The sequence below is a fragment of the Schistocerca nitens genome, chromosome 6, assembly GCF_023898315.1.
Source record: "Schistocerca nitens isolate TAMUIC-IGC-003100 chromosome 6, iqSchNite1.1, whole genome shotgun sequence".
Lineage (NCBI taxonomy): Eukaryota > Metazoa > Arthropoda > Insecta > Orthoptera > Acrididae > Schistocerca > Schistocerca nitens.
The window spans coordinates 45,939,922-45,964,435 of record NC_064619.1 but is presented as its reverse complement, the minus strand read 5'-3'; the positions used below and the strand labels follow the sequence as shown (position 1 = coordinate 45,964,435).

General features: G+C 38.8%; 1 protein-coding gene across 1 annotated transcript in view; it reads left to right on the top strand.

The window, feature by feature from the left end:
• Window positions 1–24,514, top strand: part of LOC126262791 (protein madd-4-like) — a 362,890-nt gene that overhangs the window by 105,809 nt on the left and 232,567 nt on the right. Inside the window, exon 6 of the mRNA XM_049959614.1 lies at window positions 16,442–16,627. Within this exon, the coding sequence (XP_049815571.1) occupies window positions 16,442–16,627 (186 nt within the window). The remainder of the gene's footprint in view (window positions 1–16,441; window positions 16,628–24,514) is intronic.

The following is a 24,514-nucleotide window of genomic DNA, read 5'->3' as shown; positions in this document are numbered from 1 at the left end:
CTCTGCATTTAGTTTGGCTTTGAGAAGGAGTTCTGGGGGATGTGTCAAGTTGAAAATGTCCACTAGGCTGCATCTGGGTGCTATGAGGGGTCGATGAGGAGGAATACTGCCTGAAATTTAGCCCCCCACATCAAAGATACCAATCATTTCCTTCACTGACTCTCCGCCATCTCTGTCCCTTTAACTTCTGGATCCCTGCTCATTACTGTTGACATCACTTCCTTATAGACCAATATCCCTCATGCACATTGTCTTACCACTATTGAATCCTACCTCTTCCAACATACTTCAGATGCCAAACCCATTACCTCATTCCTTATACTCCTTACTAACTTTATCTTAACACACAACTAGTTCTTCTAAGGAAAGGTACACAGAGAAATCCAAGGCACAGTTATGGGCACCCACATGGCACCTTCGTATGGCATCCTATTTATGAGTCATCTAAAGGAAACTTTCCTAGCCTCCCATTCCCTGGTGTGGACTCAGTGCCGAGACACCCTATCCCCATTCCTTCACAGCCTCAACACCTCTCCCATCTGCTTCACTTGGTCCTCCTCAACCCAGCGTGTCACCTTCCTGAACGCTGACCACCTCTTCCCTGATGGCTCCATCCACACCTCAGTCCATTATGTAACTGAGTTTTCTCTTTTGATGCTAGTCAATTGTCAGGATGAGCATTACTGCAAAGGGCATTTGATTCTAAAGCATTATGTCAGGGTGAAAACACTAAATAAATTACTTTTTCTCTCTTAACAACATGTGGGTAGGGTATGAGGTAGAATGAAACAGCATTTTTACATAAGATAACTTTTATTGAAGATTTGTACAATGGTTTCCTTACTGGATTATTCTGGCTGGTAGAGCGGCAGCTGTGTTGTTTGCGAAGCCTCTGCTGCATGAGCAGCAGCGTCTGATTACGCCTGGCAGTGTGTATCTCGTGCCGCCATTTCGCCCAGTTGACTGGCGACACGCACCGTGTGGTGGCCCATTTAATTATTGAGAACAAAGTTGTGAATCGGATGCTGATACCTCAGATGTGGCGTCCCAGTGTTTCTCTTCTCGATGAGGCCGCATGTGACAGTGTTATGCGTCGGCCAGCGGAGCAGCGCGGCGGGGGAAGGCCAGCGTCCTGGACTCGAACAATGGACTCCAGCTTGCCAGTCTTTCGCTATCAGATCTTCATCATCAGCTCACAGGTGACTGCTGATGTGAGGCCGTCTCCTTCCCATCCTCACAAGTCACCCGAGTACATAAAAATCAGTCTTCAAATACCTTCTAACTTCTGTCTTCTGATGACGAGACTGCTGCTTGCCATTCCATTACAGCGGCGGGCTTGGTGCTTCTGTGTATGATGTAATCTCTTCCTGCATGATGGTCTTCAGCACCAACTGAAGTGTACTGGAACTGAACTGAAAAACTACTGTCGAGCCCACTGCGTCTCGCGTATTTATTTACTTCAGTTCACTGGAGGTGAATGACTTCATGGTCATTGCCTCTTTTGTCACGTTGAAAAGCTTCTCGAAGAATCTTCTTAATGTCGGTCAATAGCTCTTGGAATGTAGGCAAGGGCCTTTGATCAAATGTGAAAATTGAGAAACACGTGAGCCGGTCAGGCGATGCCCTGATGGCTGAATCGACAGCTTCCGCTTATGTGGGGAGGGCGATGGCTTCTCCTGAACGTGCTGACTTCACGGTCATTGCCTCTTCTGCTCTGCCCGCTGTTTGCCAGTGTGTAATTTTTCTAAACTAAACATAATTTTACATTTATTTTCTAATTTCTACTTCACTTCACATTGATTTCACTAATTTATTTACCTATCTTAAGGACCACTCAACAATTAAACCCACCCAAGGGCTCCCTTCATCAAACAATACCACTCTGGACTGGCACAACTGAACCACAACCTTCATCAGCACTTTGATCACCTTTTATCGTGCACTGAAATGAGGGACATCCTACCCAAGATCCTTCCCATCACTCCTAGAGTGGAGATCCATCACCCACACAACCTCCACAACATCCTAGTCAACCCTATGCCACACCCGGTCAGGTCCTGCACCTGAGACTTCCACAGGGATATGACACCTGTGATGACCTGCCCAATCTACCCACCCAGCACTTCCTATTCCCTTCCAGTCACAGGCTTTTTCCACTCCATAAGAAACCAGACCACCTGTGAAAGCAGTCGTGTCATCAACTAGCTCTGCTGCAATATTGCACAGCTTTCTATATGACTATCAACCAGCTTCATCATAAAAGAAGATAGTATACATGGAAGAAGCCTGGAGATACTGACAGGTTTCAGATTGATTATATAATGGCAAGACAGAGATTTAGGAACAAGGTTTTAAATTTTAAGACATTTCCAGGGGCAGATGTGGACTCTGACCACAATCTATTGGTTATGAACTGTAGATTAAAACTGAAGAAACTGCAAAAAGGTGGGAATTTAAGGAGATGGGACCTGGATAAACTGAAAGAACCAGAGGTTGTACAGAGTTTCAGGGAGAGCATAAGGGAACAATTGACAGTAATGGGGGAAAGAAATACAGTAGAAGAAGAATGGGTAGCTTTGAGGAATGAAATAGTGAAGGCAGCAGAGGATCAAGTAGGTAAAACAACAAGGGCTAGTAGAAATCCTTGGGTAACAGAAGAGATACTGAATTTAATTGATGAAAGGAGAAAATACAAAAATGCAGCAAGTGAAGCAGGCAAAAAGGAATACAAACGCCTCAAAAATGAGATCGACAGGAAGTGCAAAATGGCTAAGCAGGGATGGCTAGAGAACAAATGTAAGGATGTAGAGGCTTATCTCATGAGGGGTAAGATAGATACTGCCTACAGGAAAATTAAAGAGACCTTTGGAGAAAAGAGAACCACATGCATGAATATCAAGAGCTCAGATGGAAACCAAGTTCTAAGCAAAGAAGGGAAAGCAGAAAGGTGGAAGGAGTATATAGAGGGTCTATACAAGGGTGATGTACTTGAGGACAATATTATGGAAATGGAAGAGGATGTAGATGAAGATGAAATGGGAGATATGATACTGCTTGAAGAGTTTGACAGAGCACTGAAAGACCTGAGTCACAACAAAGCTCCGGGAGTAGACAACATTCCATTAGAACTACTGACAGCCTTGGGAGAGCCAGTCCTGACAAAACTCTACCATCTGGTGAGCAAGATGTATGAGACAGGCGAAATATCCTCAGACTTCAAGAAGAATATAATAATTCCAATCCCAAAGAAAGCAGGTGTTGACAGATGTGAAAATTACTGAACTGTCAGTTTAATAAGTCATGGCTGCAAAATACTAACATGAATTCTTTACAGACGAACGGAAAAACTTGTAGAAGCTGACCTCGGGGAAGATCAGTTTGGATTCCGTAGAAATATCGGAACACGTGAGGCAATACTGACCCTACGACTTATCTTAGAAGCTAGATTAAGGAAAGGCAAACCTATGTTTCTAGCATTTGTAGACTTAGAGAAAGCTTTTGACAATGTTGACTGGAATACCCTCTTTCAAATTCTGAAGTTGTGCCACACACTTCTCTTCTCCCCAATCCTATTCAACACCTCCTCATTAGTTATGTGATCTACCCATCTAATCTACAGCATTCTTCTGTAGCACCACATTTCGAAAGCTTCTATTCTCTTCTTGTCTAAACTATTTATAGTCCATGTTTCACTTCCATACATGGCTACACTCCATACAAATACTTTCAGAAACGACTTCCAGACACTTAAATCTATACTCGATGTTAACAAATTCCTCTTCTTCAGAAATGCTTTCCTTGCCATTGCCAGTCTACATTTTATATCCTCTCTACTTTGACCATCATCAGTTATTTTGCTCCCAAAATAGCAAAACTCCTTTACTACTTTAAGTGTCTCATTTCCTAATCTAGTACCCTCAGCATCACCCGACTTATTTTGACCACATTTCATTATCCTTGTTTTGCTTTTGTAGATGTTCATCTTATATCCTCCTTTCAAGACACTGCCCATTCCATTCAACTGCTCTTCCAAGTCCTTTGCTGTCTCTGACGGAATTACAATGTCCTCAAATTTTCTATTTCTTCTCCATGGATTTCAATACCTACTCCGAATTTTTCTTTTGTTTCCTTCACTGCTTGCTCAATATACAAATTGAATAACATTGGGGAGAGGCTACAACCCTGTCTCATTCCCTTCCCAACCACTGCTTCCCTTTCATGCCCCTCAACTCTTATAACTGCCATTTGGTTTCTATACAAATTGTAAATAGCCGTTCACTCCCTATATTTTACCCCTGCCACCTTCAGAATTTGAAAGAGGGTATTCCAGTCAACATTGTCAAAAACTTTCTCTAAGTCTGCAACTGCTAGAAACATAGGTTTGCCTTTCCTTAATCTAGCTTCTAAGATAAGTCGTAGGGTCAGTATTGCCTCATGTGTTCCAATATTTCTACGGAATCCAAACTGATCTTCCCCTAGGTTGGCTTCTACTAGTTTTTCCATTCGTAAGTAAAGAATTCCCGTTAGTATTTTGCAGCTGTGACTTATTAAACTGATAGTTCGGTAATTTTCACATCTGTCAACACCTGCTTTCTTTGAGATTGGAATTATTATATTCTTTTTAAAGTCTGAGGGTATTTCGCCTGTCTCATTCATCTATCTCACCAGATGGTAGATTTTTGTCAGGACTGGCTCTCCCAAGGCTGTCAGTAGTTCTAATGGAATGTTGTCTACTCCCGGGCCCTTGTTTCGACTCAGGTCTTTCAGTGCTCTGTCAAACTCTACACGCAGTATCATATCTCCCATTTCATCTTCATCTACATCCTCTTCCATTTCCATAATATTGTCCTCAAGTACATCGCCCTTGTATAGACCCTCTATATACCCTTTCCACCTTTCTGCTTTCCCTTCTTTGCCTAGAACTGGGTTTCCATCTGAGCTCTTAATATTCATACAAGTGGTTCGCTTTTCTCCAAAGGTCTCTTTAATTTTCCTGTAGGCAGTATCTATCTTACCCGTCATGAGATAAGCCTCTACATCCTTACATTTATCCTCTAGCCTCCCTGCTTAGCCATTTTGCACTTCCTGTCAATCTCATTTTTGGGATGTTTGTATTCCTTTTGTCTGCTTCATTTACTGTGTTTTATTTATTAAATTTATAAATTATATTTTAGTGTACCAATATCAGTCAACTTGTGAACTCTCACTGAACAGAGAACAGAGGTTCTTGTGCAGCAGAAGGATATGCGTAAGGTGACCCATTTGTACCCTGCACAGTATGCTTTTATGTTATCCAGAAAATTTCTACCAACAGTCGTAGTTTGCTTGCAAGAAGCGTTCATTTGGGACAAGAGTGAAGAAATCAGCTGATGAGTACACTAGCAAATACAAAAACAATACGGTAACATCTTCAAAGAGCAGGAAACTTACAACAGCATTATACCAGAATTTTCTAACCATTGTCTTGGAACCATACATAAAAGAAGAACAATTTCTTTTGCTCCTCATTTCATAGGGAGGGCAAACAAAATTGGGTTTGTATGACAGAACTTTCCAAGATGTAGAGGGTCTGCCAAAGTGCAGTGTTAAAGTAAGTCCTTCAAAATGTACTCTGCTGTTGCACCCTTGTGACACTTGTTTTTATGGGCAGGTGAAGAACCTTATAAAATGACTATAGATTGTGTGTACATCATGGAGCAGAATAGAATATATAGTTTCTAGAGAAGGCTGCATAAAAAATCCAATCAGTTGTACACCAACAGTTGTGTTAACCAAAATTCAGTAATGTCCTTTGATATGTATTGTACACCACAAAATTGTATGATCAGAGGTTACACATTGTGCTTGCCACAAATGATGTACAGTAATGTAAATAAAATGACTGTATGGATTTGACTGAAAGTGCTTGTGTATCCTTTTTCTATTTCGAATTGCCTTATGAAAAAAAATTCTGCTTTTTCCAGGATAAAGCTTATGAAAATGATGAATGAATCATTAAGTATTGATAATTTGCATGGCCTTAATAAATTTGTTGTTAGAATTATGTGGGAAAAGAATAATGGGAGTGGGATTCAATCCAAATACCTCACCCTTATGAAACCAAGTGCTTCATCACTCAGATGCAGATTTCATTAACACTAGTTACCAAAAAAAGTATATAAACATGTCTAAAATTTTCAAACTCAATTTTCTTGAAAATGATTGAGAATTGTGCCTTCTTGTTTACATCTGTTGAAGTCCTAGTTGTGACATACACAACTTGCCAATGTGAATCAAATATATGAAGAAAAGTTTGCACAGTCCCATTTTCAGCAAATTTTCAACTGTAAAGTCTTCTGCAGCCAACAGTGAACTGCAGCTTCAATCCAATGCCTGTAGCGCACACGTTTTCAGCAACAACAGTGCAATTTTTTGTTTCCTTTCCTTTAAAAAAAATTAGAAGTGTTCTCCTTTTGGACATTCTTTTAATGAAGTTTTAAAGCATTCAATAAATATTTCCAGTTTATTTGTAAGTGTGGGCGGTAACCAGAACTCTTCAAACTGGGAACTTCCAATGTATACGGCCTGTCCACATCATCACACATACATTTGTAAACATGTAGTTCAGCTTCCCATATCCTACCCACATACAGAATCAAAATGAGGGCAAATTTCGGTATGTGAGTCCAATACTTTCCTAAATGCTACTAATTTCAGGTTGTTCAGTATTTAAGTTGCAAGTCAGAAATATAGAGAAAACAAAAATTTGATCTGTCTATTTTTGTTTGATTAATCATAATTTTATCACTACAACTAACATATCATCAGGAATCATTGAAGCAGTGTATAACATAGAGGTACATTTCATGAAAATACAAGGCTGGAAAAAGTTTCCGATTTCCATCTAATTATCAGATGAGTGGAAAAAAATGGTTATTATAAAACAACCTCAAAAGAGTTTTTTAAAAGGTGACCGTAATTGTGCTTAAGTGTCATGGGAGCTATTTCATTTCATTTCTTGTAGTCTGAAATTCAGATAAAATTGTGTTCTTTGGTACAATTACTCTTAATAAACTTTACCTGTTGATCACAATTTTTTCAGTATATGATATGCTTAAAAATTACTATTTTGGTTTAAGATGTGGAGCAGGATCTGTCATAAGAAGACAGTAAGATGGCACAGAGGCTGTGCACTGGACTCACCTTTGGGAAGAGAAGGGTGTAAACTTCCATCTGGCCATTCAGATTTAGGTATCCACGGTTTTCCAAATCATTTATAATCACTGGCAACATGGTTCCTTCAAAAATTTCGTACCTCACCTGATCTGAGCTCAAGTCATGTTTTTAATAACCTTATCATCAGTGAGATGTTAAACCCTCATGTTCTTCCTCTTTTCTATGATGAGAAATGTCCCATTCATGTTAATAAGCATATAACAAAATCTGGAAATGATGAGATACTTCAGAACTTCTTGATAGACTGGTCCATTATGTGCCCCTCAAGAATTTTCAAAGGGCACTTACTTGACTGCAGAGTTAAAAATTTGTTTTGGGCACAAGACATTGAATTCTGCTTCAGCAGTATACAGTTATAAATATTAATAAGCTGCTTAAGTGTGCATTAGACATAACAGGATCATAATTAAGTTGATTATGTTTTATGGATTACTGCACCATTTCCTCATTGCAATCAACACTTGCAACTAGAAAACCTGGAATATCAAATGTGGATGATTGCATGTTCACATTTACAAATAGCACAGAACCGATTGCAGTAATTTTTCTGACTGTGATTTTACCTCTCTCTGCTGCTTGCCTTGGTATGTTGTTATGCTTCCATGATAATCCTATTCTGTAAGAGATCTAGCATATTAGTAACACAAATTGTGGCATTTTATCAAATTCCATTTAAACTAATGGTGGTAATGATTTTGATGTTTTTCCTGGAATTCTGAAGTGATGAGGATTGAATATAGTGATGACATAAACAGTTTGACAAAAAAGTAAAGCACCCGGAAGACACGATCAAGAGTCAATGTAACTTCATACACATACAGACCATAGGTGAGAATGTAACTGATCGGAGTTACAGTTCTCTGTGACAAGTAGAATGGGCCCAGAGTACATTAGTGTTGTACATGTATGGTGCTATTACCATACCTAGTGTGATATACAGGGTGAGTACAAAGTGTTGCCCTGATTATAAAAATTTATAACAGAATAAGCATTTGACATAATAAGTTACATTTGATGCCATTAAATAGATTAGTGTTACTAGTTAAAGACCACTTACTTTATTAAACCTCAATGTGTGCTCTCTTGGTAGCTCGAAGAATGTCAAGGTGGTATTCCAGTTCCCACCAGGTGTTTCATAACATGTGTTCTGTTACAGTAACCACAGCAGCTTGTAACCTAGCCTTCTGTTCATTGACATCAGCAACTGGTGTGATGAAGACTCTGTCCTTGATATACCCCAGAAAAAAAAGTCAAGGGGCATAATGTCTGGACAGGGGAGTAATGTCCGGATTGGTGGATTGGAAGGAACAATCCAACAACCTGACCAACCCGCTCTCCAGACATTACATCCCGGGGGGCGGGGGGGGGGGGGGGGGGGGGGGGGGGGGGGGGGCGGCGGGGGGGGGGGCTATATTACTATATTAAGGACAGAGTCTTCATCACACCAGCTGCTGTGGTTACTATGACAGAACACATGTTATGAAACACCTAACACCTGGTGGGAACTGGAATACCGTCTCGACATTCTCCGAGCTACCAAGGGAGCGCACGTTGAGGTTTAATAATGTAAGTGGTCTTAAAAAGGACTAGTAACACTAACCTATGTAATGGCATCAAATGTAAATTATTATGTCAAACTGTTATTCTGTAATAAATTGCTATAATCTGGGAAAGACTCTGTGCTCACCCTGTATAAGGAGCATGAACATTATCAGATGTTGAGTGATTGCTTTCAAGGACACGGAGACACTGTATACTCATGTGAGGCAGGTATATCAGCTTCAGATGGAGTTTGAAAGTCGCCTAGTTGTGGTTCCCCATTCGACCAGCTGCTGGAATTGTACAGTATCCAAACTTGCGGGGCATTCAGGTATGACAGTGGCCCAGTGATGGACTGCATGGGAACGTGAGGGTACGCATACTTAAAGGTTCCTGTAAGTCACAAAAGAGATTGCCATATTGTACAACAAGAACATTTTAACCTCTTCATATCTGTGCCTGCAGTCTGAGAGCAAGAAGCGGACTCCCTGTAACATTCTGTGTCATCTCTCACCATTGGTCGACAACTAGCAGGAGCCATACTAGGAAATTACCATCCCATCTGAAGACTGCCATTAACCAACATGAACAGCTGCACTTGGAGTATTGCTGTTAGCGGGAAGTGTGGACTGATGATTAATGGCATCACATTGTGTTCAGTGATGAACTGCAGTTCTGCAGTACACTGGATGACTATTGTCAGTAGGTGAGGCAGTGACCTGGGAAGTGATCCCATCCATCCATTGCATTGGAGAGTCACAGTTGTGCTACTTCTAGTGCCATGGTGTGAAGAGCCATCAGGTATGATCTCAGGTCAGCACCAGGAGTGATTGACAGAACTCTGACAGCATAACAATGTATCACGCGCAAACTGCATCCTCACATGTTACCTCTCATGTGCCAGTAATGAGTGGTATCATTTTTTAACAGGGCAATGCTTATCCACACATGACACTTGTCTCTATTAACTGACTGCATCATGTTGAGGTATGTTGATGGCCAGAAAGATCCACAATAGAACATTTGTGTGGCCTTCTCAGATGTCAGCTCCATCACAGGGCCAATATCCAGTATATTGGGAACAAGTAGTAACAGCTATGGGCTAAGTTGCCACAGAAGAGGATACAATGGCTTCATGACATCCTTCCTAACTGAGTGAGAGTATGTCCACCAAGTCAGAGTGGGTGCAACATCGTAATAATAAATGGGCTCATACTGCAAGTTCTTTGTAAATTTGATTTGATTTTGAAATAACGTCACATACCTTCCAACACATGAAGTTTAATTTCCTCCTCCATTTCACTTTTGTTGTCAGGTGGTGTAGATGAATAATTTAAATAAACGCCTTTGATTAAAGAAGATGTGGCTACACTTAAAATAATTTCTGGGATACATGGAATAGGTAGTTTTATTAGTTTGATAAGTTTTTCTAGGCCATGTGAAGTAGGTATGGTCTTGACAGTTTCATTAACCCATTAGTGTTTTGTAGGTCGTCATCCGTACTTACCTGAAAAATACAAGCATGTTTTAGACTCACTGTTTCACTCACTACTCTGTTGTGGAAACATTTTCTAGAAACCACTAATCAAAGCATAAACATACTTAGATGGAAAATCAAAGCATTTAGGATAATTTGTGGTTAAAAAAAATTAGCCTTTTAAAGTTTACTGACCTCATTTTTTTAAATGTCCCATACTTATTTACTTATTTGTCTTCAAAATGAGAAATGGTAAACTAGTTCTCAACAAGAACATATGTGAAACATCTTGGCAGCACAAGGAACTTTGTCATTCATGTGCAAGTGCTCCCCTGACCTAGCTACCCAAGCATGACTCACAATCCACTTTCACAGCTTTGCTTCCATCAATAACTGAGGAGGTACTGGTGGAAGTAAAGCTGTGAAAGTGGGTCTTGAGTTGGGTTTGAATAGCTCTAAAGGTCCCAGGTTTGAGTCCTGGAGCAGCAGCAGTTTTAAACTGCCAGGAAGATTCAGATCAATGCACACTCTACCACAGAGTGAAAATTCATCCTGGAAGAATGTACCAGGTGTGATCAAAAAGTAACAAGATTTTTTTTTAATTTTGCAGGCTTTATACATCCAATTTTCAAAACATTTTTTATCTTGTCAGCGCATAAGTTCCTGATGCACATTTGTATTTTCAGTTGTTTTGAGTATTTAGTTTATTGTTGGCAGTCGAAAAGGTTATGCGTGTTGTCGAGTGCTTCACAAATTTTTACTTACTAAAAAGATGGATCAAAGAATTTACATTAAATTTTGCTTGAAAAATTGAATAAAATGGAACATCATGTTCGAAATGATTACTATGGCTTTTAGCAAATCTGCTATGAGCAAGACAAAAGTTTATGAGAGGTATAAATGTTTCAAAGAAGGTTGAGAAGACATTGAAGATAGACACCCTAGCACATCAATTACTGATAACAATATGCAAGAAGTAAAGAAAATGGTTCTGGAAAATTACCAGATCACCATCAGAGAGGTTGCTGATGGTGTTGGCATATCCTTTGGCTCATTCCAAGCAAATTTTTTTTAAATGTTTTGTGCCTGAAATGTGTAGCAGCAAAGCTTGTTCTTAAATTGTTGAATTTCAACTAAAAATGACCCTGTGCAGACATTGCTCAGGAATTTCTGAAGAAAATCAATGGTGATCCAGAACTTCTATAGAAGATTATAACAGGTGACCAATCACGGGCATACCATGAAACCAAGGCCCAATCACCCCAACGGGAACGGCCCGAAGAGCAAGATTTGATTAAATGTGAAGGTTCTTCTCGTTATTTTCTTCAATTACAGTGGGATAGTGCACCAAGAATTCCTGCCTTATAGTCATACTGTCAATAAGGAACACTACCAGGAAGCTACACCCCATTTGTTTGATGCAATCCAAAGAAAACGACCAAAGTTGTGGCAAAATCACTTGTGCAAATTGCATCATGATAACACTCACACTCACACATCAGTGTTTGTTCATGATTTTTTAGGAAAAAAAGAAAACTGTTATTTAAATCAGCCACCATATTTGCTATCTGCAGCCCCTCTGCAACTTCTCTCTATTCAAAAGGCTGAAAAGAACCATAAAAGAAAATCGTTTTGTCACCACTGATGAGATACAAACAGAATCATTGAAGGAACTGAACACCATGGTGAAAAGTGAGTTCCAGAAGTGATTCTTGAAGTTTTTCCCATGTACTGAATATTCTATGAGGTTTCGGGATTGCAGCCAGATCATGCTGACCTATTTCGGCTGGCAACTGTCCACCCATTTTCAGTTGAGTGTCCGCCACTGGATACTGCTAGTCGACAGTGCCAGCTTTTATAGCAAAAATTTGCACTGAGAAGCCAGCACTTTGGCAGCCATCATAGGAGCCTCCTCTATCAAAATCTGCAGCCTCTGTGAATACTGTTCCATTTGTGGCGTGCAGGCCACCAATGAAGATCAGTGCTCTTCTCGATTCAGTAAAGGATGATTTGAGAGTGCAGAAGACCATAATTTACAAAATTCCTTGCCACTTTGGCAAAACTTACATAGGTCAGATGACACGTTCAGTACATGAAAGGTGCATTGGACATGAGTGCACACTTGCCTTTTACAACCCAGAAAGCCAGCCATAGCTGAGCATTGAATTACCACAGAACATACTATGTACTTTTCTGCCTCAAAAATCTTTGCCCCAGTGAGACCATTTTGGGACTCAGTAATTAAATAATCTGTGGAAATGAGTGTAGCACAAGATCTTATAAATTGTGATGGCGGCTTTCAACTGGACAAGGCTTGAGACCAGGTGATCTCCTTAATTTCTTCAGAACACACTTTATGCTTAATGGCACGTCTGGCAACATCTGACATTTGTTTTCAGCTATGCGAGTGTGCATTCTGACAGAGAGCAGATATGTAGTTTCACCTTTATGTATGTGCCTGCGCACCACAGATGGAACAGTATTAGCAGATAATGCGGATTTTGATAGAGGACTCTCCTATGACACAATTACTGTACCAAGTACAGTACACTCAAATGTCTGTGATAAATTTCCTATAACTTCAACCTACCAGGAAATTATAATTCATTCTGGCATCACATTACACAACAATATACTGGATGAAATAAAAATTGTTCCAGATCCAGTATTAAAGACTAAACTAAAGGTACTCGTTGCACTGATCTATTCCGTAATGGAATTTCTAAATGTGGAAAACAGTAATTTTGCTTTGAACTGAACTTATGTTGCAGCTATGTTTTTGTTGTTTCTTACTACCATCGTTACTATGGTCATCTGATTGATTCACTATCACATGCGCAAACTATGTTGTATAATAAAACTGAAGCAATAAATGTATAACTGGTTACAATTTCATTAACAGAGTACATGAAGATTCACTGTATAAGGTTTCTTGATGTGTACATTTCTTCAGACACTTTATGTTCTATGACATTGTAACTCATTCAGATTTCTCTCTTTGCAAATGCTGTCCACTATTATAATTTTTCATGTATGTCCTGAGCCACCATTGCATCACAAAATCAAGAATTTAAGCCGATAGTTTTTCTAAAGAGCCTTTTGTGGTATAGTCCACATCTATATACAAGTGAAGAGCTCTGCATGAGAAAGCACATTGTTTTGCTTTCTCAGTTAGCATTTAAAAACAAAAATTGCATCGCAAAAGAGTAATGAAGTGAAAAGGAGAATAAAAGAATATCCTCTGTTTTGTGTGTGTGTGTGTGTGTGTGTGTGTGTGTGTGTGTGTGTGTGTGTGTGTGGTCTTATGCAGTGCAGTTTTCAGAATTTTAAGGCAGCACATTTACAACAAGAATAACCACTATCAGTAACAAAATTATTTATCGCCTTTCACTGAAAAATGTAACATTTTTTTCCTGTAACAAAATCAGAAGAATATCTATCATCAGTTCTGCAACCACCTCCCACACTGTTACATTTACCTCTTAAGTAATTATGGATCATGTTTTATGCTCAAGACTTATGATGTTCTTGGACAACAAAAATTTTCTATGTAAAAACCAACAAGGCTCTTAATGGAAGAAAATCACCCTATGTAAATGTAATGTTCAGACTAACTCAAGAAAATGTGATAGGACCATTACTGTTTACATGTATGTGAATGATCTGGTAAAAATAATCGGAAGCTCTTTGAGATTGTTTGCAGACTATGTGGTTGTGTATAAGAAAGTGCCAATATGAGAAGACAGTATCGATTTGCAGAATGATTTTCAGAGTATTGAGGCATGTTGCAGGCTCTGGCAGTTGACCATGAATGTAAATAAATGAAACATATTTCACATACATAAGAAAATAAATCCAGTTATCACACAACTACACTACTGATAACAAATTGCTGGAAGCAGTATCTTCTGTAAAATAACTAGGAGTTACTATCCAGAGAAACCTTAAGTTTGATGACCACATAAACCAAATAATAGAAAAAGCAGATGCCAAACTAAGACTCATACGAAGAACCTCAAGGAAATGTTAAGTCAGTCCTGAAGGAAGAGGCATACAGGGTGCTTGTTCAACCTATTCTTGAGCATTGATCAGCAATCTAGGATCCTTACCAGGTAGTACTGATAAAAGAGAGAGAGAAGATCCAAGAAAGAGTCGATCATTTAGTCAGTGCAGGGGTGTTATAGAGTTGCTCAACAAATTCCAATGGCAGACGTTACAAGGGAGGCATTTGCGTCACCAAGAGCTTTACTATTGAAATTTTGAGACAGTATTTTCTGGGAGGATTCAGCCAGCATGTTATTTCCTCCCACATACATCTTGCTAAATGACCAAGACAAGAAAATTTGAGAAATTAGAGTTAATACAGAGATTTACCGACAGTCATTCTTCCCATGCATTGTTTGTGTGTGGAAGAGGGAAGGGTGGGATCAGTTAGAGGTACCAGAGTACCCTCTGCCACACATCTTTTAGTGGCTTGCGGAGTGTGATTTAAATGTAAACATAAGTCTCATGGAATTTCTACTTCAACTGTTCTCAAGGAATTATTGGATTTAGTGAACAGTTGTGAAATAACAAGTTTGTTAAATAATGTACACAACATTGCAGAAATTACAGTTCAGTCTTTCCATACTTATTCACACTTAAGCTCAATTTTGGAGCCTCAATATATGTATCACAAATCAGTGAGCTACATTATTTAGCAGAAGTTTCACAAAGTTCATCATTGGCAAAGACTAATAATTTCTTTACACAATCCTAACAGAGACATAGTAACTGTACAGATTGAAAACTCATTCATGACTCACACAGGCTGTGTGGTTGATGCCTGTTTATGAATCTGTGTATTACAAAAATTACAATTTGGTAAAATATAGGAATGAATATTTTGGAAATTAGCATGAAAGATAGAAAAAATGCCCATTACTAAAGATGCTTAGCTAGAAAACAACATAACATACATCATGAGTGTGGAGTTTTAATGTGCATAGCGATTCCCAAAAGTTCACCAAGAATTTTCGAGAAAGTGAAATTTTCTAGTTGGAATAATTAATTAGGCCTAACCAACAGGTTATTTAAGTAAAAGTATACATTTTTTTGACAAAAAGAAATTGGAGCTACAAAACCTTGGCACTGATATTTGCAAAGAATGACATTTATAGATTGGAACATGAAAATTTTGAATAAAAGTAACTTTTAAAATATAATTTTTTTGGAAGAAGTGAAACATTTGTCAAAAAGTGGAGGTGAGGGCTTTTAAATAAGCTATGTTAATCTTAAAATAACTTTTTGTGGTAGCTAAATTTGATGTGCAATTGTTTGTAATTATCATGAATTATTAATGCTTCTTTAAATAAAATGTTGTTAGACGAAGTAAAAGTACTTTTTTCATAAGCAGACAGCAAATTTTATTGTGAATAATGAAGTTTAGTGAAATATCACATGGATGATAATTTACTCATTATATGTAATTTTAGTTAGCAGTATGCATCACATGCATCATGGAAAAAAGAAAAAAAAATCTTTATTTACGAAGTAGAATTGTAACAGTGGAACTATCTCACTTTGCTATGTCTCACACTGGGTGATAACACTTTTAGCCCAGTCATACTAAAAATTGAAGTATATTGATAACCTCTTTAAATGATAGATTATTAATGCAGTTTACAAATATCTGCATATCACAAAAGTTTTCTTGGTGTGCACAAATTCTTTCAAAACTTATTTATGACTAACAAACATTAGCAATTGTTTCCTTCTCAGAAAATATTAATATTTTCAGGACTAGTTGCTTTTTTTATTTGACAAAAAAATTCTCACAGTGCACAGTGTTATTGTGGAATGAACCAGATGACAAGGAGCAGTAACAAAGCTAATGAACTGGATGCTTGTGGAATGAATTTCTAAGAAGCATCTTCGCCACTTGCTGTATAAAGAGGTAGACTTTGGTGAGATTTTTGTATGGATCAAAGTGAAAGTTCATAAAAGATACTCTCCTCACATTTTTCTTCAGACTATACTCCAGTTTATGCCGGACTGCATGCAATAATGAGTGTTCTATCTGTTATGCACATGGCTTTATATATGTTTTCTTACTTTTAATGTTTGTATTTTTCATGGACATTTTTATTGCATAAAGTTACACATGAAGGTAAATTCTTCCTGATTTGTAGGATGATATGCATGTTAATGTATTTCTACACTTTTTGCCAGCTTCATGGCAGGAAAATGGGGCCCTTGCAGTGTAACTTGTGGTATTGGAATTCGCACGCGTGATGTATACTGCAGAATATATTTGGAATTCTCAAAAGCTTATGCCAAGATGCCTGATGAAAACTGCCAAGGACCAAAGCCATCAGAGTTTGAAAAATGTAAAATGCAGCCTTGTGAAGATCAGAGGTATTGAAAGCTTTTACTACCATGATAATGCATTTATCTGTTAGCTTCAAGAAATGTATGTAATTGACAAAATTTCAGTAACCTATGCTTTTAATGTGTTTTGTATTACAGCTTTCCTACTGTCAGAACTGAACCGTCAACTGTCCAGTTACTACAGCTAGGCATATTTTTATCCAGACAAAATTATAAAACCACAAAATTCGTATCCTGTGACTAAAAATCTACAACATGAACCCAAAATATGCTCATAAAATTCCAGAGGGATATTGTCTGAGTATTTTAGTATAAGAAACCCATGATTTCTGATGGCTCACGTCAAGTAATTGCATTTTGTTTGTTTTCTTACCTTCATTTATCATTATGTCTACTTACACTGAAAATATCTCCACTACAGGGCAAATGTCAATGGTATGTGCTTTGTGTCTTATCTGGAAACAAACCTGCTCTGTTCATTGTAGTATGGCTGTAGTGAACAGTAATATCCTCATTACTCTTCCTCTTCAAGCTCGCCATCAGTACTGCTCAATTCTGCCTGGGATTTGTTTTTAAGGCTGTGTTAATTCTATATTAACAGTGATAAATAGCAGTATAATTAGGTTTACTGTGAAGAGTTGACTATGAAGCAACTTGTGAGTAGGTTTACTGAATGCAATGACAAAGTGGCACAATAACACTATGCTGAACTGTGGTAAAAGCATTTTTTTTTTTTTTTTTTTAGGGTAATTGCATTAATCTTTGTTTTGTGTTGTACATTTTAGTCACTGATAATTACAGGCTTGATCACTTCTGTGAACATACGCTGCCTGAGAAAAAATGTGCAGCATTGAGGCACTCCACACTTCATATCAGTAGTTTTGGGGTTTGAAAGACCCACTGTTTGTTTTAAGCAACACAAATTGTTTCCTGTTGCTCATATACAATTTTATTAATTCATAGCCAGTTCCTCTAATACTGAGGTTCTACAGCTTATCAAGTAATATGGGGTTGCTGACACAATCAAATGATGTTCCTAAGTAAGGGACATATTTTCAGCCAACAGTGCTGATTGATAAACGTGTCATGTATGTCACATTACATCCTCAACATTTCACTCCATCCGAAGAAATCTTCAAAAGATTGTTCCAGTTACTGCAGTCATCGGATAATCTGCAATAAGGACAACACAAGATAATGAGAAGCAAGTGATGCAATGAGTAAAACATGGTCCTAAAACATATGTGTGAAGAACTGAAGACATAAATCACACTCTTGAATGGTCTAGTGTGTATAAGCAATTGCGTTATTCACATTTTTAGTGTGTATCAGTACTCATGGCTCAAGACTATCACGCCAGATAACAGTTCTGCCAATGGGTTCTAAGACAGATCATTCAACATCTACATTTCATATCGTACATTTTATTTACAGGTGATGTGGAATTCACGCACTGTGGGATAATAAATTACCATAATAATCAAATATGGGCCTTTGCAAATCTTTGGTGAGCATGGAAGTGAGGCATCAGGTTTGCTTTAGTACCAGTGTGTTTGCAGAAATTGTGAGTGACAGACTCAGACGACCATACACTTTACTAGACAAAGTAACAGGTGCTGTTTATCATCAGTTTCTGCACAGAAAAGTACCTGTGCTGTTGGGTAGTGTCAGCCTGGCCAAAAGACCCAGACATGGTTTATGCTTGCTGTGGCAGCACCCATTTCCTACACGTTGTACAAAAGCACCTAACAAGACCTAATGAGTGAGTATTGGTTGATGATGTCCAGTATCGTAGGCTCCAAATTCACCTGACTTTAATCCCTTGAATTTCTGGCTGTGGTGAAATTTAAAAGTATTAGTTTATTCCACACCCCACTACCTACTTCAGTCGTTGTAGACAATTTTACTGTGGCAATTAATCGAAGGTTAGACATCATCAACACAAAAACCGTGGTAGCTTACAGAGTAAATCCTTTGTGAAGTTAGCGTACACACACAGACACACACACACACACACACAGACACACACACACACACACACACACACACACACACACACAACCAAACACATGCGGATGCAAATGCACACTTTTCTTTGATCTTTTTTCTCATAAAACATTTCAAAAATGCTCCTTGGTAAATAGTGGGGAAGTCTCATTAGCAGAGTGTTTCTCCATCAGCTTTTCTCTGTTCTGTTACGATGGACAGACAAAATTCAACTACTGTATTTTGCCCTGTTGCTGCCCAGAGAAATTAAAATGCACAGCTTCAGAATGGGAAAAATAAACTTTCTGTAGCACCTCACGGTCTTACCTATTTATCTGATTGAGCCTAGTGGTCTACAGTATATTTGCATTTTTATCAACAACCTGCAGTTACCAGCTTAGTTTATTCCTTCTACCAGTATTCCTGGCATGTCTGTGGTGGTGCAGGAGATGAATATAGAATATTCTCTTGGTATCACACAGCAGGGCATGAGTTGACAGAAATCAGATTTCTCTTTCATTCACTCTTGTAGCTTATATATGTTGCACCAGTTCCTACAACATGCAGTTATCCCATGGTTGTGAATCCAGAGAAACAGTAATGGGCTGGAATTCTAAGCAGCCTTAAAACCTTCATTTGGATGGAATAATTTTTAAAAAAGATAATACACTTTCAACTGCTGTAGGTTTTTGTCAATATATATATATATATATATATATATATATATATATATATATATATATATATATATATAAGATAATACACTTTCAACTGCTGTAGGTTTTTGTCACTATATATATATATATATATATATATATATATATATATATATATATATCTCTCTAAAAAGAAAGATGATGAGACTTACCAAACAAAAGCGCTGGCAGGTCGATAGACACACAAACAAACACAAATATACACACAAAATTCAAGCTTTCGCAACAAACTGTTGCCTCATCAGGAAAGAGGGAAGGAGAGGGAAAGACGAAAGGATGTGGGTTTTAAGGGAGAGGGTAAGGAGTCATTCCAATCCCGGGAGCGGAAAGACTTACCTTAGGGGGAAAAAAGGACAGGTATACACTCGCACACACACACATATCCATCCACACATACAGACACAAGCAGACATATTTCTGCTTGTGTCTGTATGTGTGGATGGATATGTGTGTGTGTGCGAGTGTATACCTGTCCTTTTTTCCCCCTAAGGTAAGTCTTTCCGCTCCCGGGATTGGAATGACTCCTTACCCTCTCCCTTAAAACCCACATCCTTTCGTCTTTCCCTCTCCTTCCCTCTTTCCTGATGAGGCAACAGTTTGTTGCGAAAGCTTGAATTTTGTGTGTATATTTGTGTTTGTTTGTGTGTCTATCGACCTGCCAGCGCTTTTGTTTGGTAAGTCTCATCATCTTTCTTTTTAGATATATTTTTTTCCACGTGGAATGTTTCCCTCTGTTTTATATATATATATATATATATATATATATATATATATATATATATATATATATTTTTTTTTTTTTTTCCCCCACTGTGAAGTCCCTTTGAACTTTACCAGCAATGTTCTTAATGTGAAATGAATGTATTCTCCAGTATAGGCTGACTTGTCACTGAAATAAAGTGTTCTCAGCAGTAATACAAAGTACAGCTGGAACATAATGCTGTGGAAAACTTGACTGTTGAAAGTACATCTCTGGACCATGGATTGCAAATTTTTCACCCAAGGCATTAGAAGAAGACATATACCAGCAAAACAATAAAGTTCATCAAATCCTTTTTTTTTTTTTTTTCCCCCCCCACTTTGAGAACCCAGTTACACCAGTGTTTCCATGTTGTTGTTGTTGTTGTTGTGGTCTTCAGTTCTGAGACTGGTTTGATTCAGCTCTCCATGCTACTCTATCCTGTGCAAGCTTCTTCATCTCCCAGTACTTACTGCAACCTACATCCTTCTGAATCTGCTTGGTGTATTCATCTCTTGGTCTCCCTCTATGATTTTTACCCTCCACACTGCCCTCCAAATGCTAAATTTGTGATCCCCTGATGCCTCAGAACATGTCCTACCAACTGATCCCTTCTTCTAGTTAAGTTGTGCCACAAACTCCTCTTCTCCCCAATTCTATTCAATACCTCCTCATTAGTTATGTGATCTACCCATCTAATCTTCAGCATTCTTCTGTAACACCACATTTCGAAAGCTTCTATTCTCTTCTTGTCCAAACTATTTATCATCCATGTTTCACTTCCATACATGGCTACACTCCATACAAATACTTTCAGAAATGACTTCCTGACTCTTAAATCTATATTCGATGTTAACAAATTTCTCTTCTTCAGAAACGCTTTCCTTGCCATTGCCAGTCTACATTTTATATCCTCTCTACTTCGACCATCATCAGTTATTTTGCTCCCAAATAGCAAAACTCCTTTACTACTTTAAGTGTCTCATTTCCTAATCTAATTCCCTCAGCATCACCAGACTTAAGTCGTCTACATTCCATTATCCTCGTTTTGCTTTTGTTGATGTTCATCTTATATCCTCCTTTCAAGACACTATCCATTCCGTTCAACTGCTCTTTCAAGTCCTTTGCTGTCTCTGACAGAATTACAATGTCATCGGCAAACCTCAAAGTTTTTATTTCTTCTCCATGCATTTTAATGCCTATTCCGAACTTTTCTTTTGGTTCCTTTACTGCTTGCTCAATATAGAGATTGAATAACATTGGGGAGAGGCTACAAACCTGTCTCACTCCCTTCCCAACCACTGCTTCCCCTTCGTGCCCCTCAACTCTTATAACTGCTATCTGGTTTCTGTACAAATTGTAAATAGCCGTTCGCTCCCTGTATTTTACCCCTGCCACCTTCAGAATTTGAAAGAGAGTATTCCAGTCAACATTGTCAAAAGCTTTCTCTAAGTCTACAAATGCTAGAAATATAGGTTTGCCTTTCCTTAATCTTTCTTCGAAGATAAGTTGTAAGGTCAGTATTGCCTCACGTGTTCCAACATTTCTACAGAATCCAAACTAATCTTCCTCGAGGTCGACTTCTACCACTTTTTCCATTCGTCTGTAAAGAATTCGCGTTAGTATTTTGCAGCTGTGACTTATTAAACTGATAGTTCAGTAATTTTCACATCTGTCAACACCTGCTTTCTTTGGGATTGGAATTATTATATTGTTCTTGAAGTCTGAGGATATTTTGCCTGTCTCATACATCTTGCTCACCTGATGGTTGAGTTTTGTCAGGACTGGCTCTCCCAAGGCCGTCAGTAGTTCTAATGGAATGTTGTCTACTCCCAGGGCCTTGTTTTGACGTAGGTCTTTCAGTGCTCTGTCAAACTCTTCATGCAGTATCGTATCTCCCATTTCATCTTCATCTACATCCTCTTCCATTTCTATAATATTGTCCTCAAGCACATCACCCTTGTATAGACCCTCTATATACTCCTTCCACCTTTCTGCTTTCCCTTCTTTGCTTAGAACTTGGTTTCCATCTGAGCTCTTGATATTCATACAAGTGGCTCTCTTTTCTCCAAAGGTCTCTTTAATTTTCCTGTAGGCAGTATCTATATTGCTCCTAGTGAGATAAGCCTCTACATCCTTACATTTGTCCTCTAGCCATCCCTGCTTAGCCATTTTGCACTTACCGTTGATCTCATTTTTGAGACGTTTGTATTCCTTTTTGCCTGTTTCATTTACTGCTTTTTTTATATTTTCTCCTTTCATCAATTAATTTCATCAATTAAATCTCTTCTGTTACCCAAGGACTTCTACTAGCCCTCGTCTTTTTGCCTACTTGATCCTCTGCTGCTTCACTACTTCATCCCTCAGAGCTACCCATTCTTCTTCTACTGTAGTAGGCATGGGCTTCGTGTCTATCTTAGCCACAATAATGCGTTCACTATGCTGTTTGTAGTAGCTTACCCACACTCCTATTTTTTTATTCATTATTAAACCTACTCCTGCATTACCTCTATTTGATTTTGTATTCATATCCCTGTATTCACCTGACCAAAAGTCTTGTTCCTCCTGCCACTGAACTTCACTAATTCCCACTATTTCTAACTTTAACCTATCCATTTTCCTTTTTAAATTTTCTAACCTACCTGCCCGATTACTGGATCTGACATTCCATGCTCTGATCCGTAGAACGCCAGTTTTCTTTCTCCTGATAATGACGTCCTCTTGAGTAGTCCCCGCCCAGAGATCCAATTTTACCTCCGGAATATTTTACCCAAGAGGATGCCATCATCATTTAACCATACAGTAAAGCTGCATGCCCTCGGGAAAAATTACGGCTGTATTTTCCCCTTGCTTTCAGCCATTTGCAGTACCAGCACAGCAAGGCCGTTTTGGTTAGTGTTACAAGGCCAGATCAGTCAATCATCCAGACTGTTGCCCCTGCAACTACTGAAAAGACTGCTGCCCCTCTTCAGGAACCACACGTTTGTCTGGCCTCTCAACAGATACCCCTCCATTGTGGTTGCACCTACGGTACGGCCATCTGTATCGCTGAGGCACACAAGCCTCCCCACTAACGGCAAGGTCCATGGTTCATGGGGGGGCTGTTTCCATATTTCCCATTAACATAATAAGAAAATTGATTGATATCACCTACTGCAAGTATCTTCAACTACTGTATTACAATTACCATGAGAGATAATTATTGCCAACTTTATGCTTACGTACAGAAAACAAATCATAAATAAATGAAAATTAAACAATGGGAACTCCAAGCTGGAATATCAACAACATTATGAAAAGGGTAGATTGCTACTCACCGTAAAGATAACCTGTTGAGTTGCAGACAGGCACAACAAAAAGACTGTTACATATTATAGCTTGCAGCCAAATCCTTCTTTGGCAAATAATATGCACACACATTCACACAGGCAAGCACACCTCGTGCACATATGATTGCTACCACCAACAGCTCCAATCAGAATACGACTGTCACATGAGTAGCAATCTGGAACGGGGTGGGAAGGGGGAGGAATAGCAGGATACAGGTTGGGGAAGAGAAGAGCACTGACAGGTGGGGCATGCAGGGACTACAGACTACCAGGTGCAGTGTCAGGAAGTGGGATGTGTGGGAAAGAGGAACCAGGGTGCAGAAAGGCAGAGGAGTGGAAAAGGAGAGGAGCAGGGTAGGGGAAAGGTTTGGTGGATACACTGGCAGGGGGCAGCACCCAAAGAGGGTGGTGGAATGTGAAAAGGGAGGAGGTGATATTATAAGGGGGCTGAAACTGTTCGATGGAGGGTATGGGGACAATAGGTTACCGTAGATTGATGCAAGGATAATTCTGGGAGCAGAGAATATTTGTAAGAGTAACTCCCATCTATGTAGGTCAGAAAATCTGGTGGCGAAGAGGAGGATCCAGATGGCCCAGGTTGTGAAGCATCTATAAAAATCAAGTGGGAAGGATCTTGAGTAGGATGTCCCTCATTTCAAGGCATAATGATAGATAATCAAAACCATGAGAAGGGTATGGCTCAGTTGTTCCAGTCTGGGGTGGTATTGGGTGACATAGGTAGCACTCTGTTTTGGCTGGCTCTTGGGGTTGGTGAGAGAATTGGGGATGTGCAGGGAAATGGCGCAGGAAATCTGTTTGCAGGCTAGGTCAAGGGGAGTTCTTGTCAGTGCAAATATGCCATCCCCAGGTGGCAATATTGAAAAATCAAGTTCACCATCATTCTTATTATGTCTAGGGTTTTTTTTTCTTTCCTTGTATTTGTTTCTAAATACTAGGAGTTTCCACCATCTAGTGCATCTCTGTACTGTGCTTACCATTCTGATACAAAGAACTTGAGCTGTTAGGGTGTCCCTAAAGGAATTGTCAATTGGTGATTGGACAGGAATGATCATTCAAAGCAAAAAAGTCTAGTAAACATGGGCTCTAAAATGCATACCTTAAGAGCTGTGAGCACTTCTTCATT